Source organism: Rhinoderma darwinii, chromosome 3, assembly GCF_050947455.1.
Source record: "Rhinoderma darwinii isolate aRhiDar2 chromosome 3, aRhiDar2.hap1, whole genome shotgun sequence".
Taxonomy (NCBI): Eukaryota; Metazoa; Chordata; class Amphibia; order Anura; family Rhinodermatidae; genus Rhinoderma; species Rhinoderma darwinii.
In genome coordinates this window covers 109,482,540-109,502,668 of record NC_134689.1, presented here as the reverse complement: position 1 = coordinate 109,502,668, position 20,129 = coordinate 109,482,540, and the positions used below count along the sequence as shown (strand labels likewise).

The window sequence follows — 20,129 nt, the reverse complement described above, 5'->3', positions numbered from 1 at the left end:
GTACATGGAGTTTATAGGTATCAACGAGGTCGTGATCTTAAAGAGGCTCTGTCACCAAGGAGACCATATAAGGAGATCGGCGCTATAATGTAGGTGACAGTGATGCTTTTTATTTAGAAAAACTATCTATTTTAAACCACTTTATTAGCGATTTTTAGCTTTATGCTAATGAGTTTCTTAATGCCCAAGTGGGCGTGTTTTTACTTTCGACCAAGTGGGCGTTGTACAGAAGAGTTTATGACGCTGACCAATCGGCGTCATGCACTCCTCTACAATCATTTACACGGCAGCATCGCGTTTTTACTAGTTCACGATGTTCAGCCACATACACACACACATTAATGTTAATCAAGTGTCCTGATTAATGAATATACATGACCTCCAGCCTGGACGTCATGTGTATCCTGACACTTCTGAATCTTTTCTGTGAGATTTCCAGCAAGGGAAACTATGTAAACGAGATTTCATTTCCCTTGCTGGAAATCTCACAGAAGAAATTCAGAAGTGTCAGGATTCTGAATACACATGACGTCCAGGCTGGAGGTCATGTATATTCATTATCAGGACACTTGATTAATTTTAATGTCTGTGTATGTGGCTGCACATTGTGTTCTAGTAAGAACGCGATGCTGCTGTGTAAATGAATGGAGAGGAGTGTATGACGCTGATTGGTCAGCGTCATACACTCTTCTGTACAACGCACATTTGGTCGAAAGTAAAAAAACACGCCCACTTGGGCATTAAGAAACTCCTTAGCATAAAGCTAAAAATCGCTAATAAAGTGGTGAAAACAGATCGTTTTTCTAAATAAAAAGCACTGCTGTCACCTACATTATAGCGCCGATCTCCTTATATAGGAGACAGGGCACTTATAATGTGGTGACAGAGCCTCTTTAAGGTATATGCATGATATAAGTGGAGGTTTGCAGAGAATCCATTTCCGTTCACAGGATGGGTTCCCGAGTCTGATTGGCATATCCGTTCTGTTCTTTACGTAAATCAAGAGGTCACAGTTATCGATGTTAGGTCGCCACCGCAATTCCCATTCAGGTGTTGGATCTACTGTGTTACTATGTCATCTGTTTCTCTGTGATCAATCACCAATGGATCACGTGGCTTCTACTGGTAACTTTGGTATCCCTGGGACGCGAGTAACTGAGGAATGAGTGTTTGTTTTTTTCTCTAAAAAACCTTCTGAACCTATTGATGCTTTAACCTGTGATGCTTTACTTTGGCGACCTTTTACCTATATTATCCCCTACTTGGGGAAGCTGTTTTTATACTTGTTTTGCCAGAAGAAGAAGCCGTTACGGCTTCGAAACGCGTCACATTTAGACACATTGCAAGTAACCTCTGTGAAAGACACTCCATACAAATACGGTACGTTAAACAGGCAGCGCCAAGGGAACTAGTCAAATTCTTTTTTTTTTTTTTTATTTCTTTTTTTCTCCCTTCACCACATAGAAACTTTACAGTTTTTAGCATTAAAGTACATTTGGTTGGAACCCAAACTTGTTGAACAAAAGGGTTCCAATACTTGTTCTGGGCAGAGCGAAGGCTTTGTATATACAACCACCTCCTCATTGAAAACCTGGAGAGTTCAACTTAACGGAACCCTGATATTAAGGAAGGGTTGAGGTCTACCCTGTATCTATAGGGTTAAACAGCTAGATTGTGTAATGTTAGAAGACTTGTTCATGTTGTACATTAGGAAGCTACTTGTAGTAGTGAGTGTGCTGACATATACAGGAAATTATCACTACTGCTGCTGTGTGCTGTATTGTTCTTATTTCCGCCCTTGACTTTTCAGCCAGGTCTCTTCAGGAATTTGCTGCTGTATTGGGGAATCTTGAAGATGAGCGGATGCGGATGGTAAGTCATTGTCCAAGAGGATAAACACAATGCATTTTTAGCAGGTGTTCGTCTGTCCAGAGGTGTGCAGGATAAGTAGCTAGTCTTCTTCCTATTTTATTTTTTTCAATTTGTAAAAATGGCCTATGCATACCCCTATTAGGACTTATTGAGGTAACCGGGGCAGTCCTGTTTGCCCCCGCCACCGGTGACCAGATAGGAGATTAAAAAAAACAGAAAGGCTCTTGTTCTGGAGGTCCTAGTGCACCAATGCTTTACATGGATGGTCTCATTATTTCAATGGGTGCAAAATATGATTTGTTTAACTGCAGAAATGATTAGTTGCTTAGCAGTTTTCCCAGCAAGGAAAGCTTATTGTTGGGGGTTGCCTCAGCAGGACCGTACAGTATTTGCTGTACTGCAACGAACCTGTGTGCACGGAAGAGGTTGTAGAGAGCGGAAAAACCCCTGCAGGCCGATTTACAACGTTTACGTCCGTAAACTATGCACTCACTCTGAAAGACGGTCTACGGTTTGGCCCAAAGAGAAACCACAGGGAATTTGATTTCCCTTTTTGATTTCCTCCTCTACTTTAACGAGACTCTGTTACTAGTTTAGTAATGCCCGACCTCCCAGTTAATCTAATAGGCGCTGTCACACTGATAATGCTGGTGAAAATGGGGTCCCAAAACATTTATTATTTTAAGTTATGAGTTTTTTTTCTAAATATGTAAATGAGGCTATACTGGACAAATGGGCGTCAACACCAGCGATTCTCCTAAGGTGGAGCTAACTCACAGCCTCTGACTATGTCCAATCAGCATAAAGATGCTTCACACAGTGTGAGACTGAGGGTTCAAATAGCCAAACCTCGGGCTATGGAGCCGTGATTCTGGTGGCATATGAAAGATGAGATTATAGTCTTTCATATGGATCACAGTTCTAGCTGTGACATAACCGGAGGTATCACCAGTTGAAAACACAGTCGGGAATAGAAGCTGTATACTATATGATCGCGCTGTGTTGCTGGGCAGGGAAGGGAGAGAAGCTGTATGCTGATTGGACAATGTCATACAGAAAACATTACACCGCTCACAGTGAATAGAAAGAGTTACCTCCCATTTTCTGGTATAGAAAATTTGCATATTTAGAAAAATGCTCATAACTTTGCAAATAAACCTTTTTGAAAAAATATTACACTGTAGTTATCAGCAGCATAGCGCCTATTAGATTAGTTAGGAGATAGGGCATTAATAAACTGGTGACCGATCCTCTTTAAGACCATTCTTGCATAAAAGCAATTCTTCCTGTGAAATTACATTGGGGTAGTACCTGTACTTCCAGCTGTTGGGGTGTCTAGAATACTGACCTGGTAGATACAAGGATGTCATGTGTATTGCGCTTTTTCCTCAGTTTGCTGATAAAGTTTACAACCTAACTATAGCTTAATTGAAGTCCAGAAAAACATCTGTTCCATGGTCACCGCCTAATGTCATTTTTATATACAAATTGGTGATTAATATCAGCAGGTCTGTTTATAACCTGGATGTAAAAACCGCACTGACCATAACTTCAAACTGCACCGTGGAAATTTGCGGTAAAATGTGAGCGGCACAATACCACATGTGAACACCGCCTAGGCCACTTTTTACCCGTGCATGTTTGGTTAGTATTTTGCTTCAGTATTTGTAAGCCAAAACCAGGAGTAATTCTAAAACATGGAAGAGCTACAAATGTTTCCATTATGCTTTTTGTACGGTTTGTTCAATTCCTGGTTTTGGCTTACTGATGCTGACCTAAATACTGCCGTGTAAAAGTGGCCTTAAAGAGGCTCTGTCACCAGATTTTGCAGCCCCTATCTGCTATTGCAGCAGATAGGCGCTGCAATGTAGATTACAGTAACGTTTTTATTTTTAAAAAACGAGCATTTTTGGCCAAGTTATGACCAATTTTGTAATTATGCAAATGAGGCTTGCAAAAGTCCAAGTGGGTGTGTTTAAAAGTAAAAGTCCAAGTGGGCGTGTATTATGTGCGTACATCGGGGCGTTTTTACTACTTTTACTAGCTGGGCGCTGTGAAGAGAAGTAACATCCTCTTCTCTTCAGAACGCCCAGCTTCTGACAGTGCAGATCTGTGACGTCACTCACAGGTCCTGCATCGTGACGGCCACATCGGCACCAGAGGCTACCCTTGATTCTGCAGCAGCATCAGCGTTTGCAGGTAAGTCGATCTTACCTGCAAACGCTGATGCTGCTGCAGAATCAACTGTAGCCTCTGCTGCCGATGTGGCCGTCACGATGCAGGACCTGTGAGTGACGTCACAGATCTGCACTGTCAGAAGCTGGGCGTTCTGAAGAGAAGAGGATGTTACTTCTCTTCACAGCGCCCAGCTAGTAAAAGTAGTAAAAACGCCCCGATGTACGCACCTAATACACGCCCACTTGGACTTTTACTTTTAAACACACCCACTTGGATTTTTGCAAGCCTCATTTGCATAACTACAAAAATGGTCATAACTTGGCCAAAAATGCTCGTTTTTTAAAAATAAAAACGTTACTGTAATCTACATTGCAGCGCCTATCTGCTGCAATAGCAGATAGGGGCTGCAAAATCTGGTGACAGAGCCTCTTTAAGCTGCATCTAGACCAGACATGTTCTTATCTTATAATAACTAAACTAATGTTCCATACACACGGCATTAATATGGACCCGTCTCGACCTGTATGTAACCTTATGTGCCTTCCTACAAAATCCGAGATACCCTGGCGTACCGTATGGGCCATAGCAGGCTATGCGTGCCCTTTAATTATTGATCAATATAAGCCTGATCCATAATGCGGGTGTGTGAGCCCTAAACAGAATCTACACATGCGAGTGGGTATTATTGATGGTTAATGTAAACTTTGCTGCTTGAAAATCTATTTTTCTCGTTTACTGAGGTCATGTAAATAGCGTGTGTGTATCCTATATATATATATATATATATATATATATATATATATATATATATATATATATTAGCAGAGAGAGGCAGCAGCACTCGGTTTCCAAGCAAAAGTAGTTCAGCAATAAAAGGGTGCCAGCTGATAGTCCTGATCCAAAGACCATGTAGATATCCCAGAAATAAATCCAGCAGCACTCCGGTAATCAAGGTGAAAAAAAAGTGGTTTATTGTGCCAACATGGCAAGTGAAAAAGGTCCCAAGGTGGGACGGAAACGTTGCACTTGCCATGTTGGCACAATAAACCACTTTTTTTTCACCTTGATTACCGGAGTGCTGCTGGATTTATTTCTGGGATATATAGATATATAGATATATACATACATACATACATACATACATACATACATACATACATACATACATACATACACCGTTCTGGTTTGCATGTTTTTGAAAGGTTGTTGGTGGAAATGCCCTTTCTGGTCACCACACAATCAGATCTTATGATAGATTTGTCTCTCTTCTAAATCAAGTTTAATTCTTTTGTACAGAAAGAATCCCTCAGGCCCAAGCCCGTGTGCGTCCAGAGCCCTAAACCCCTTTCTCTGACCATATTTAATGGAACATGTAGGTCAAAGTAGGGTTGTCACGATACCAGAATTTGGACTTTGATACCGATACTTAGAGTAGTACTGCGATACTGGATACCAAAACGATACTTTGCCAACAATAAAAAAAACACAAAAACGTCCTCCCGCTTTCTGATGTGTTCTCAATTTTGAACCTCTGTGCTTCACATTAATAGTAATTAATCCCATCATCTACCTCACACATTAACCCAATGTTGCCCATTAAGACTATGAGCGAGGTACTTGATGGGATCACTTACTATAATGATTTTAATGGGCAACATTGGGTTAATCTGTGAGGGAAATGATGGGGTTAATTACTATTCATGTGGGGCACAAGGAGGTTCAAAATTCATTAACACCACGTGGGTGACTTCCTCATTTCCCTCACATAATGGCAACATTGGCGTTAATGTGGGTCACATTAACCACATTGTTCCTCAATGCTGGCTGCAAAAAATACTAGTCCCTACTCTAGTGCCTTTATTTCAAGCTTTTGCTCTGTTCTAACTAATACCTGCCTGGGGCTGGTCTGTCACTACACTGCAGCGCGGTCCTAACTCTACACTAGCGGCAGCACGGCTCCGTATCGAAATACATAAATTGGCGGTATCGAACCGTTTGCCCCCGCACAGCATCGAAATGGGATCGAGATTTCGAAGCATCGTGCATCCCTAGGTCAAAGCTGACATGGTGTTATGCCTAGTACAGTTTCCTGAGGGAACGGTGCATGCCACAGGGATTCTCTTTGAAGAGCGATTTTACCTGGAATGTTCCTCAAACACTTTGTCATTCATCTATATGGATATTTGGCTAAAGGTTCTGCGTTCTAAAGTGTTGCATTCTATATTTGCAGATTGAAAATGCTGGAGAAGTTCTCATTACTCCTCTTGAAAAATTTAGAAAGGAGCAGATCGGTGCAGCAAAGGTAATGTATGCAAAAAACAAGTGGGTGCTTGGTGATACATTGTGTTTCCATATGTTAATGTGGTTTCGTATCCATATTCTATTAGGCAGAAGATGGTGAAGCTTTTTATATACAGTATTAAATTCCAGTCAGGAACAGGGACTATGTCCAGTTGCGCGCTGACCTTTTTCTCTGGACATTCTGATCCAGCCTTTTGCTTAAAAAAATAATTGGTCATTTTTGGATGCATATGTGATTGATGGGAATGGGACATACTGGAGTCTGTAAACTGGAATCTGCTTGTAAAAGTTAATTTGGTACAACTTTCTGATGTGAGGCCTTGGCTAGATATATGGGACTTTTATCAGGGGCACTCTGTTAAATGTTGTTTTAAGCAGTAAAGCTGCACATGGTCATTCTTGCTGCTGTCAGTCTTATTAGACCGTCATGATCCACTATGGAGTATATGTCAGGTCGTGGCCTGGAGTGAAGCCCCCCTCTCATAGATTTTATGTTGGAGGGATTGCCAAGTGCATGGGTCTGCTTGGCAAAGACACAAAGTTAACCAGATCTCCGTTGTCATAATTTTATTGATAAACTTGATACAGAAATGCCTGTTGCTGCCAATATGTCATATTAAAATCTGAATAGAATTATGCTGAGACGTTTAGTCAGACAAAACATCTATTGCAAGTGCCTATTGGGTTCTTGTAAAAGTGCTAGCTTTACAAAAGGCCTGGCACCGCTATGCAATGGGTAAGTGTTTCACCTGTAACGAACTTGCCGTTCATTCTCTACAGTTTGTTTTTTTCTTCCTTTTATAGACTTTTGAACATTTTTAGATTTTTGATTTAGGTTTTGTCAGTAATTCTATAGCTTCAGAATTTAACTTTGCATTCAATCTCATTCATACAGGAGGTGAAAAAGAAATATGACAAGGAAACGGAGAAATACTGCAGTGTAGTGGAAAAACACATGAACCTGTCTTCTAAGAAGAAGGAAGTTCATCTGCATGAGGTGAGTAGATATTCAGACTGTGATGGCTCTAGTGTACCTTGTTTAAAGTGTAAATTTTGAAACTAAACTTTTGACATGTCATAGTGACATGTCAGAAGTTTTGATCTGTGGGAGTCCGAGCACTGAGACCCCCACTGATCACTAAAACAAAGCAGCAGAAGCACGCGAGTGAGCGCTGTGCCGCTTAGTTTCTGATCGGCTTTCCTCAGTGCTGTGTACGGACTCAATAGAAAGTCTATAAATACGTACACCACTCGCTCAGCTTTCCGAGAAAAGCTGATCAGAAACTAAGCAGCACAGCGCTCACCCGAGCACTTCTGCCTCTTTGTTTTAGCGATTGGTAGGGGTCTCGGTGCTCGAACACCCACCGATCAAAACTTTTGACATCTTTTCATGGCTCGGTCAGGTGGATATGTTGAAAACGGTGTTTCTTCCTAAACTATTATACCTTTTTCGTGTGCTCCCGGTTCCCGTCCCTAAACATTACCTCTGAATCTTCCAGCGGTTAATCAAAATTATTTTTTTTTGGCAGGGGGTATTCCCAGGTTTAATTGGGCTACTTTCAATCCACCATTTGTTTTATGCCAGTAGAGAGTTCCTAATGTGACCAAATATTATCAGTCAGCCCAGATAGCCCAGCTGGCTTTAAACCACATCACTACTGAACCACCCATGTGGTTGACGCTTGATGTCATTTGATCCCCTTAGATGGACTTTTGTGGCTCCTGCCCTCACAGAGATCTTATATTTCTAACCCCTTTTTGACACCCTCCCCACGAATCTGGGATCCGGTTAAATACTCAAATTAATTTTGCCCTTTCTACCATTGGCTCCACTTTGTGGTAATGAACTTTCTCCCACGGGACCCGAGTCCCTTAGCCTGTTTCAAGCTTTGTGTGTGGCTGGACTCACAAAAGTTCATCAGCTCTTGACAATATCGGGCATCAAATCTTTTCAGATTTTGCAAGAAAACTATTCCCTTTCTAGTAAAGAGCTTTTCCGCTACCTGCTGATTAAGCACTTTGTTTCTTCCTTGATAAGGAATGGTCCTGCTCCTCCAGCACTTGTTTTAAACTGCGTTGCCGTCAGAGCCCGCACTTACCTGCCACCATCTCTCTTGTATACTTTCCTATCCCAAGATAGCCGTCACCTGACATGTATGTAGGTTGGAGGCTGATTCGGGTATGGAACTGTCTGACCCCGAGTGGGTGCAAATTTGGTCTTCCAGCTCCAGAGGTCTGTTGAATACTCTGATGCTCGAAACCAATATTAAGGTCCTCACTAAATGGTACTTGTCTCCCTCCTGTATAGCGAAAGCTGATCCAGGATACTACCCTTTTTGTTTTAGGATTTGTCAAGAACTGAGGGACACGCTACACACATGGTGGGGTTGCCTTAGAGTACGAAGGCTTTGGGTGCGAGCATACTTTCTGATCCTGACCCTCACTGGACATAACCTCCTCAGAAACCCTTGTGAAGCCCTCCTTATCAAAAGAATTCCTAATGTACCCCTTCATTCTCTAATCCTAATCTCTTTTTTGCCTTTTTGTCTGTCTAACAAACCTTAGCAATGTCCTGGAGGAAGCCCTCTCTTGATTTTGCTAAGGTTAAGAGACGGCTTTCCTGGTACATGATTAATGAGAAATTGATTTCTATACCCCTAGACAAGGTGGACAAGCTTCAGGTCACTTAGTCCCCTGGGCTACCTATGTCATCAATGCCCTGTTTGCTTGTCCCGCTCATTCCTGTCATACATGAATAGGTTGCCTTTCTAAATAGTTATCGGTGTGGGCTTGTTACAGATGGGTTCTCGGTACTCTTCCTCTCCTCTCTTCTCTTCTTGCTTTTCTCCATTATGTCGTTTTTCTTTATCCTCTACAGCAGGGGTCTCAAGCACGCGGCCCGCATGCGGCCCCTGGGGCTATCATCTGCGGCCCGCGGGACACAGAGCCGCTAGTATCGGCTCTGCTCCGAGACTCTGGAATTCCCTGACATCGCTGTCCACATATGAACAGCGATGTCTGGGTCTTCCCCAGAGCCGGAGTCCCGAGCAGAGCGCTGGTGTTGGCTCTGCTCCGGGACTCTGTGGAATTCCCTGACATCGCTGCCCATATATGGACAGTGTGTCAGGGTCTTGCCCAGAGCGGAGCAGAGCGCTGGTGTCGGCTCTGCTCCTGGACTCTGTGGAATTCCCTGACATCGCTGTCCACATATGAACAGCGATGTCTGGGTCTTCCCCAGAGCCGGAGTCCCGAGCAGAGCGCTGGTGTTGGCTCTGCTCCGGGACTCTGTGGAATTCCCTGACATCGCTGCCCATATATGGACAGTGTGTCAGGGTCTTGCCCAGAGCGGAGCGGAGCGCTGGTGTCGGCTCTGCTCCTGGACTCCTGTGGAATTCCCTGACATCGCTGTCCACATATGAACAGCGATGTCTGGGGCTTCCCCAGAGCCGGAGTCCCGAGCAGAGCGCTGGTGTCGGCTCTGCTCCGGGACTCTGTGGAATTCCCTGGCATCGCTGCCCATATATGGACAGCGGTGTCAGGGTCTTGCCCAGAGCGGAGCAGAGCGCTGGTGTCGGCTCTGCTCCTGGACTCTGTGGAATTCCCTGACATCGCTGTCCACATATGAACAGCGATGTCTGGGGCTTCCCCAGAGCCGGAGTCCCGAGCAGAGCGCTGGTGTCGGCTCTGCTCCGGGACTCTGTGGAATTCCCTGACATCGCTGCCCATATGTGGACAGTGTGTCAGGGTCTTCCCCATAGCGGAGTCCCGGGCAGAGCGCTAGTATAGGCTCTGCTCCGGGACGCTGCGGAATTCCCGGACATATCTGCCCATATATGGACAGTGTGTCAGGGTCTTCCCCAGAGCGGAGTCCCGGGCAGAGCGCTAGTATCGGCTCTGCTCCGGGACTCTGTGGAATTCCCTGACATCGCTGCCCATATATGGACAGTGTGTCAGGGTCTTCCCCAGAGCAGGAGTCCCAGTGATGTCAGGAGCACAGCTGGAGTCCCAGGAAGAGCCTACTAGCGCTCTGCCTGGGACTCCAGCTCTGGGCAAGCCCCTGACATCACTGGGGCAGCCTCTACAGAGGGCACTGGGGCAGCCTCTACAGAGGGCACTGGGGCAGCCTCTACAGAGGGCACTGGGGCAGCCTCTACAGAGGGCACTGGGGCAGCCTCTACAGAGGGCACTGTGGGCAGAATCTACAGAGGGCACTGTGGGCAGCCTCTACAGAGGGCACTGTGGGCAGCCTCTACAGAGGGCACTGTGGGCAGCCTCTACAGAGGGCACTGTGGGCAGCTTCTACAGAGGGCACTGTGGGCAGCCTCTACAGAGGGCACTGTGGGCAGCCTCTACAGAGGGCACTGTGGGCAGCCTCTACAGAGGGCACTGTGGGCAGCCTCTACAGAGGGCACTGTGGGCAGCCTCTACAGAGGGCACTGTGGGCAGCCTCTACAGAGGGCACTGTGGGCAGCCTCTACAGAGGGCACTGTGGGCAGCCTCTACAGAGGGCACTGTGGGCAGCCTCTACAGAGGGCACTGTGGGCAGCCTCTACGGAGGGCACTGTGGGCAGCCTCTACGGAGGGCACTGTGGGCAGCCTCTACGGAGGGCACTGTGGGCAGCCTCTACAGAGGGCACTGTGGGCAGCCTCTACAGAGGGCACTGTGGGCAGCCTCTACAGAGGGCACTGTGGGCAGCCTCTACAGAGGGCACTGTGGGCAGCCTCTACAGAGGGCACTGTGGGCAGCCTCTACAGAGGGCACTGTGGGCAGCCTCTACAGAGGGCACTGTGGGCAGCCTCTACAGAGGGCACTGTGGGCAGCCTCTACAGAGGGCACTGTGGGCAGCCTCTACAGAGGGCACTGTGGGCAGCCTCTACAGAGGGCACTGTGGGCAGCCTCTACAGAGGGCACTGTGGGCAGCCTCTACAGAGGGCACTGTGGGCAGCCTCTACAGAGGGCACTGTGGGCAGCCTCTACAGAGGGCACTGTGGGCAGCCTCTACAGAGGGCACTGTGGGCAGCCTCTACAGAGGGCACTGTGGGCAGCCTCTACAGAGGGCACTGTGGGCAGCCTCTACAGAGGGCACTGTGGGCAGCCTCTACAGAGGGCACTGTGGGCAGCCTCTACAGAGGGCACTGTGGGCAGCCTCTACAGAGGGCACTGTGGCCTTCTCTAGGGGTGTGTTGCATTATCCACAGAGGGCACTGCGGCAGCATCCACAGAGGGCACTGCGGCACTATCTAAAAAGGGGCTGCCCAATCTTGACATGTGTGCTAACTGAGCCGCCGGACTGCATTTAGCGACACTTAAACTGGAAAGCTGGATTGTTGAAATAAGCACGTGGAGAAATCTCAAATTTTAAACCTAGCGCTATTATAGTAATGTAGTATTATTATTATTATAGTAATATAGTGTTATAGTAGTTCAAATAACTAATTGATTAACAATAATTTTGTATTGTATCAAACTTGAAAGTAATGCGGCCCGTCAACTTCCCATTTTTTCTATATGCGGCCCACTTACCCGGCCGAGTTTGAGACCCCTGCTCTACGGTGCTCTTCATCACAATTGCTCAGTGGCCTCCTCTGCCCTACCTGGCCTATAGGTTGGCCGGATTTCTATAACATAACCGATCCATTGCACGTAGACCTCCGATTACTAATGTATTGATAAATTGTGCTATTTCAATGTTACCCTCTCCATCCCCTCCCCTTTGTTTGCACACTTTTGAGTTATGGTTAAACTTTGACGCTAATCATTCTAGCATGTGGCCAACTAGCATGAATCCTCTATTTTGACTTGTTCTGCCTCCCTATCCGGCTGTCTCTCGACACATTTAAATTGTTTTTATTTCTCATGCCTTACAGGCCTAGGAATTGGCCTACCTACATTTTATTTCATTGTAACCAATCAATTGCTGCTTTTTCAATAACCCTTTTCTATATTTTTTTATTTTGAAAATGCATATAAATCAAAATTTGAAAAAAAATCCTCTTCACGGTCATGTCATGTTTTTAAAAACATGTATTGACCCTTTAACGATGTGAATGGATATATCTTGCATATCACTTTCCATGAGGCCTTTTTCAACATCTGCAGTATTCCTTGAAGAAAACAAAAAATGAGCACTGAGGGAAGGTTCACCTTTTTAAACTTTTTTTTTTATTTTGGGGGGTCTGTAACTCCAGACTATTACCAACCAGTAAAATATTTGATCCTGCCATCAGAAAAAATACCATATTTTACTGCAATGGAACTGTAAAGCACGTGGAAATTTTTTTTTTTTTTGTGCCATACCGGTTTTAAAATGGATTAATACACTGTGAACCGGTGAGTAATGCCTGGCATCATTGTGGAAGTTAGTGTTTCTGTACGATGGGGGGGGGACTGGCATCAATGTGACGGATTCACCCTCTACAAAGTAGATGGTTGCCAGCGTGATTGCCCTATAGTAGATTCATATACAGTACTATATCTGAAGAAAGTGTCAGAATGGTGAAAGTATATAAACTAGTTACTACTACGTTATAAACATGGTGGATAGAGGACTTCCGGTTCCGGCGCGCACATGAGTAGACGCGAGTAAGGAGAGCTCCGTTAACCCGACTCAAAAACCGGGGTCCCGAGGCTTTGATACCTGACCTGAGGCTGCTGGCCGACAACCCTACGTACAGGCTTCTCTCCGGCGTATGGAGAGATATCTGGTGAAAACCGGGACCCCAGGATTAAAATCACAGGCCCTGCAGACTGACGACATGCTGCCGCTGGAGAAAATGGCGCCTGAGCCGGCCAGGAACACGAGGAGTACGAGCTCGCGCTCGGCATCACAACCTCCTCTGGTGCAGCCAGAAGTGGAAGAAGGTGAGCCTGAGACTATGTTTCACAATATGGACATTTCATGTCGAGTCTTGGCCAGGGAAGTAGCGAAACTTATAGCCCCAGATATCACAGCTTCTCTGGAGGCGACGGTGTCGAAATTATTGCACCAAATTCAGTCGGATGTTTCAGCTCAGGCGGAACGAATTAACGATTTGGAACAACGGTTCAGTTTATTGGAGGATGAGCTAGCGGGAACACAGGAGGAGGTGAAGAAGGTGATAGCTTGCAATCTACAGCTGGTTGATAAAGTGGATGACCTGGAGAATCGCTTGAGGAGGAGCAATTTACGTATTATTGGGCTCCCAGAGTCTATACCAGCAGGCCAGCTGCTAAAGTTGTGTGCGGTGGAGTTGCCTCAGGCGCTGGGATTGCCAGCCCCGCTGAGAGCGGAGAGAGCTCATAGAGTGGGACCGATGCGAAGTGTGACCCAAGATGGCGCCCCAGCACGACCGCGACCAGTCATTGTGAAGTACCTGGACTATGTGGATAAAACGAATGTGTTACAGGCCTACCGAAGGTCATCGGCACAAGTGAGAGTGCGAGGCAGCAGAATCTTAATGTTTGGAGATTACTCGGCTGAGGTTACACGTAAGCGGCGGGCTTTTAGCACGGTGTGCTCTCTACTGGTCCAGAAACGCATTCGGTTCTCTTTGATGTTTCCCGCCATTCTCAGGATCTTCGAGCCCGGTGGTGGGGTGGAATCGTTTTCTTCTCCAGGGGAGGCGGCTAAATTTGTGGAAAGCTTGTCCAAAGACAACAATGGTGATAGCCAGACACACAGGGACGGACTGCCTCGCAGGGGACGTTCCAGAAACAGGAGTATCAGGAGGGGTCTCACCTCTTCTCCGGATTGAAGGGAGATGCCCAGGCGGTGATGGAAGGAGACTCATGTTATTTTAAGTTTCACATTGTTTGAGACAGAATTGTTATACCTATCGGTGCATCGGAGGTTGAGGTTTACTAATGTTAATGGTAGGGGAGGGCGCAGCTGAAGTGAGGCTTGAGGAAATTTTTGCAAGGAGTCGGGTGGGAGTGTAAGGTGCTGTTGATACTTTCCGGGTATACAGGGAGTTCATGGTATACCAAGGGGTTTCTAGTGGTGGCATGTACAGAGATTTCACGCTAAAATGTGCGAAAAAAGAGAAGTCTGAAATTAGTAATGATCTGTTGTTGGGGTTTCAATTCTGTTTTATGTTTAGGGAGGGGGAAGGAGGGGGGGAAACTGTCTCGGTGGATGAGGTTTGCTTTGCCATTACTGTGAGATGCCTAAAGTAATAACATGGAATGTGAAGGGACTACAGTCCCCACATAAACGCATGATGGTTCTTCGCCACCTGAAAAAGCTGAAAGCGGATATAGCGATTTTACAGGAAACCCATCTATTGGAACGTGATTTCCAGAGAATGCGCAAATTATGGGTGGGCACAGTAATGGGTTCTCCAGCAGTTAATGGCAAGGCGGGCGTCTTACTCATACACAAAAGAATTGAATGTTCTGTGATTACTTCTGAGCGGGATGAGGGGGGCAGATATTTGCATGTGATCTTAGAGGACGCCATGGGAGAGTGAGTTTGTACTGTATATATGCACCGAATGACAACAATCGGGTCTTTTTTCAATTTCTGGAAGGAAAACTTTTAGCGGATAAAGAACCTCAGATTCTGCTGGGAGGGGACCTTAACTCAGTCTTATGCACAACAGAGGACAGGCGAAGGGGAGATGGTAGGGCGTTGGTTGAAAGAACACGCGATAAAGTCTTGGCCCCATTAATGTCTTCCACGGGCATGGTAGATGTATGGAGAACACAATTTCCATTAGGTAGAGAATTCACTCATTTTTCTCATGCGCATACCGCATGGTCGCGTATTGACTATTTTATGGCTTCTCCGGTGCTCCTCCCTAGGATCCTTAGTGCTCGAATAGAGGACTTGGTGATTTCAGACCATTCACCGGTTTCTCTGATCTTGGCAGATACATTTAAAAGGGGGTTGGATATATTGTGGAAATTTCCGTCGTTTCTGCCAACTGATGAATCCTTTCAATCATGCTTGAAGGGGTGGTTAGGGGAATATAGTCAGGAAAATCAAGCTCATAGAGAGAACAGCCACTTGTTTTGGGACACAGCCAAGGCAGTGCTGAGGGGGAGGATCATTTCTTATGTGGCGTCGCTTAAACGAAAAACCAACAAGCATTATAATGAGTCTAGTAGAAATCTTCGCATGAAATACACAGCGTACTTGGCAAACTCGACACTAGCGCTTAGGGGGGACTGGCTCACGGCTAAGGCAGAGTTTGAAATGTGGCTGGATAAAAAAGAAAGGTTCCAGAGAGAGCAAACAACTGCGCATTTTTTCAGATATGGGAACAAATCAGGCTCCCTGCTGGCCAAAATGGCGAAAGGACAATTTCGCCCGACTCACATAGGGGGGTTGAGAGATGGGAACGGGGAAGTACAGAAAGATCCAAAGATCGTCAATGATCTACTGGGAGATTATTACACTGCGCTATATGCACAGGACATTTCGGAGAGGACTGAGGGGAGGGAGTTTCTGGACTCCTTAACGTTACCATCTCTCTCGGACTCTGATAGAGAAGCATTAAATGCATTGATCACGGAACAAGAGATCATATCGACCATTAAATCATTGACGAATAACAAAGCGCCAGGGCCAGATGGATTTTCTAGCGATTTTTACAAACTTATGAGGGAGGAAGTCACGCCCATTTTATTGCCGGTGTATAATCATATGCTGTTAAATAAGGAATTCTTGAAATCGGGCAATGTAGCTTATATCAAAGTATTGTACAAGGAAGGGAAAGACCCGGCTAACCCGGGGTCTTATCGACCAATCTCTTTGATAAATCAGGATGTTAAAATATTGTCGAAGATACTGGCAGACAGGTTGGCTATGTTTCTCCCGACTTTGATTGGGCCACACCAGGTGGGTTTTGTTAAGGGGAGGTCGGCGGTCAAAAACATACGCACGGTTTTGGCGGTACAAGACGCAATGAGGACTTCTAATATGGAGGGACATGATTCGCCAGCACTTTTAACGCTAGATGCCGAAAAGGCCTTCGATAATGTCCACTGGGATTGGCTGAGGTTAGTTCTAGATAGATTTGGGGTACAAGGATTGTTTAGGAATTACCTGGAAGCGTTATATTCAGAACCTCTAGCTAGGGTGTTCACCACAGGTTTTCTTTCAGCACCGATCCATTTACAGAAGGGAACAAGGCAGGGCTGCCCCCTGTCTCCATTGCTGTTCGACTTGGCCTTGGAACCGCTAGCGAGACATCTTTTGTCCTCCAGGGATTTTGAAGGGATTATGGTTGGCAGTCAGGAGATCAAACTGACATGCTTTGCTGACGATCTTCTGTTGTTTCTGAAATCGCCTGGGGATCATTTGGGGGGGGGGGGGTGCTGGAGAAGCTAAGATACTTTGGGTCATTCTCAGGTTATAAAGTCAATGCGCAAAAGAGTCAATTACTTTACTTGAAGGAATCAGGGGCAAGACCACCCTTGCAGGGTACGGTGGAAATAGCCAGATCTTATATCACATACCTGGGGATTAAAATAGGCAAATTTCCCTCTTCCCTCTATAAGCTAAATTATTCACCCTTGTTTGAAAAAATTCATAAGGAACTAAATCGATGGGCGTCATTGCCATTGTCGTTGTTTGGGAGAGCTGCTCTTTTAAAAATGATAAGCTTTGCTCGTCTGCTATATCCAATGCAAACCATACCCATATTGATCAAGCATCTAGATAACCAGAAATTACAGACAGCATTTTTACAATTCTTGTGGCAAAGGAAGAGACCTAGGATTGCATATAAAAAATTGGCTCTGCCCAAAGTGGATGGAGGCATTCCGCTACCACTTATACGATATTACAATTTAGCGGCCATCTGCAGGCATATAGGGGATTGGATACATAACACTAATATGTACTCCAATGTTCAGCTGGAGCAGGATTTGGCGGGATCGGTTCCGCTGCAGGCCCTGTTACATCTGCCATATGCTCAACTGCCTAATAATGTTAAGTCAAGTCTGTTGCTGAAAGATACAATCGGTGCCTGGAAGGCGGTGCGGAAGCTTTTTGGTCTTCCGTATGGTCTTTCTAAATTCTGGCCGTTGTGGGATAACCCCATGTTCCCACAGGGGAGACAGAATAAATTGTTTTCGCAGTGGAGAGATGAAGGGATCAATGTCCTGGGCCAACTCATGAATGTTGAGGAGGGGAGTTGGCTTACGTGGCAGTAGGTCTCTAGCAAATGTAATTTGAGGGGAAATCAGTATTTGCAATATGCTCAAGTAACAGAGTTATGTAAAACCAAAGTCTGCAATATTGATGATGTGGAGATGCGGGGAGCATTTGATGGGATGGTGCCGCAGGGTGGTACGGGAAGAAGTCTTGCAAGTTTATATGGTAAACTTCGGAATGCTCATCTTGATTCCTTTAGTACTTCCTGCTTTAGAACGTGGGAGGTGGAGCTGGAGGATCCAGAAATCTCCAGCAAAATTCGAGATGGATGGGAGAGGGTGAGGAAGGTCATGGTAAATGAGCAGTGGCGTGAGATGCACTTCCGGCTTATGCACAGAGCAACATACGCCTTTAATTTATCCTATAGGGACGCTCCAGCACACTATCTGCGTAGTTGTCCTAAATGCGACTTACACAAAGCTAATTTACTTCATGGGATGTGGTTGTGCCCACAAATTCGGACGTTTTGGGATCTGGCTCTACAATTTATTAAAGACACCTGGGGGGAAGAGGTGCACGCAAACCCACAGGCAGTGTTGTTTCACTATATCCCCTTGGATCCAGGGGGGGAGGGACCACCTATAGTGGCCCGGAAAGGAATACATATGGCATTATTGGCTATCAAGAAGTGCATCTTGCGCCACTGGTTACAGGCATCGGTCCCGGAAATTGCGGAGGTCGTGACTACTCTCAAGACTTTATTGGGATATGATAAAACGGACCTAGAAAGACACAAAGAAAGGTCTACAGAACAATTTTTTAAAACTTGGCGTACATTCATCGAGCAACATTATCCCACAGCAGAGATAGAGGTGTTCATGCGCACATTTCGACACACATCATGGTATAGTTCACAGAGTATCCAGGACACGCTAGGCATGCTGATGGCTAGTTAAGAAAATGTTCACCGAGATGGGGGAGAGTTGGGAGGGAAGGGAATTGTTGGCTTTGTTTTGCCTTATTAATTGCTTTGTAACTTAATGATGACAAGTAAAATGGAAAATAATTTTGAAGCTGGAACACATTGTTATTTGATGTACGTATTATTGTATGTGTGACACACATTGCATACTTGTAACTGTTCTGGCTTTGAATAAAAATATATTTGAAAAAAAAAAAACAAACATGGTGGATCTCCGCTGCCTTGTTGGCATTTACTTTGAATATCCTATGTATTTTGGGTGATGTTTACACTGTGGGTAATGACACAATATAGTAATACACAAACCTGGGTTTTATTTAGTCTTCTAAAATACTAGGGACCTAGGAACCTTGCAAAATACTTTCTGCCCATGCTCTGTTTCTATGGCTGCAGTCTAAACCCGCTCTAAGCACGGTAAACTACATAGTAACGCTGAATCCGACGTCCCTGCTGCTTATGTGAATTACATTTGTAATATTAGTTTTCTTCTCCAAGTGATTTATGTAGCAGATAGGTTGTAACTATTGAAAACCAGCTAGAACGATCTGTAGTAGTGGTGGTCTTAGTATTTGCAGTCGTAATATTAAATTCTCATACTAAGCACTAGTGCCCTCTAGTGGATTTTTCACTGTAGAACTCCATACTCCGTGGTCACCGGGACTATTCATACTGATAGCATTTACATAGTTGCGGAACACTTAGTATTTGTGTTTTTGATCGAAATGTTCACAGCAGTAGTAGTAGTGGGTTTGAGAGCTAGGAGAAACACTTCGGGCATTCAGTGGATATGGAGAAAAAAAACAAATTACACAACACTGCATGCCCTAAGTAACATGCGGTTCGCCACCTCAGTGGCGATAAACTGTATGCTTTCTTTAACGGCCAATGGGGCCTTATGTTGTATGTCATCCCCAGAAACCAACACTGCAGATTGTTGCTGTATACATGGAATGCACTACACACTCCAGTATATAGTCCTTCAACGATTTACGTTTCACTGAATTCATATACAGGATGAAGTCAGAGTGTGGCTTGGGCTCTGGTCTAATCCTAAATCGGAGTAATAGAGACCTAAAGTATGCTTCGGGTGACGCGCCGTACATGTATGGAGACAAATATGGCCCTCCTTTATTTTAAGCAGTAGACCCCCCTCCACTACATTACCCTCCAATATTTGCATCGTTGGTTATATCAGAGGTTTGAGGGTAGACGTTGACTGCCATTTAATAACCTTTTCATAGTTTGACCGAATAAATCTCTGTTTTACAGCAAACATGAGATCACGGGCCCACCTCTTCCCCTTGTGTCTCAGTCACAGGCTATCGGGATGTTTCCAGGTCACAGACCCACGTCGAGTTCTAGTCCGTACTTCTTATCAAGTAATGTCAGGAGCTTACACCCAGCATTTGGTAGTGGGATAAGGGAGATGCTTCCTACCGACTACTATTTCTTGATATTCATGGACCACCCTAATGAAGTTCTTATATTGCCACATTTCTATACAAATTTCACAATTTTTTTTCAGAATTGATCTTTTATAGGATGCACATCCAGCATTTTGTGAAATGGTACTATTTTTACTTTTACTTTGCGCTCAATATTGATATAGGTAGACACTCGGACAGAGCAGACAACTTATTAAGCTGGTAGTGAGTTAATGCCGCCTGTTTGTCTCGGCTGGGAATCTTACAGCAATAACCCATACAGTGCAGAAG

The 20,129-nt window shown here is 45.2% G+C and overlaps 1 protein-coding gene across 1 annotated transcript in view; it reads left to right on the top strand.

The window, feature by feature from the left end:
• Positions 1–20,129, top strand: part of ARHGAP26 (Rho GTPase activating protein 26) — a 467,460-nt gene that overhangs the window by 105,696 nt on the left and 341,635 nt on the right. The window contains exons 3-5 of the mRNA XM_075856546.1: positions 1,811–1,872; positions 6,281–6,352; positions 7,247–7,348. Coding sequence (XP_075712661.1) covers positions 1,811–1,872; positions 6,281–6,352; positions 7,247–7,348 — 236 coding nt within the window. The remainder of the gene's footprint in view (positions 1–1,810; positions 1,873–6,280; positions 6,353–7,246; positions 7,349–20,129) is intronic.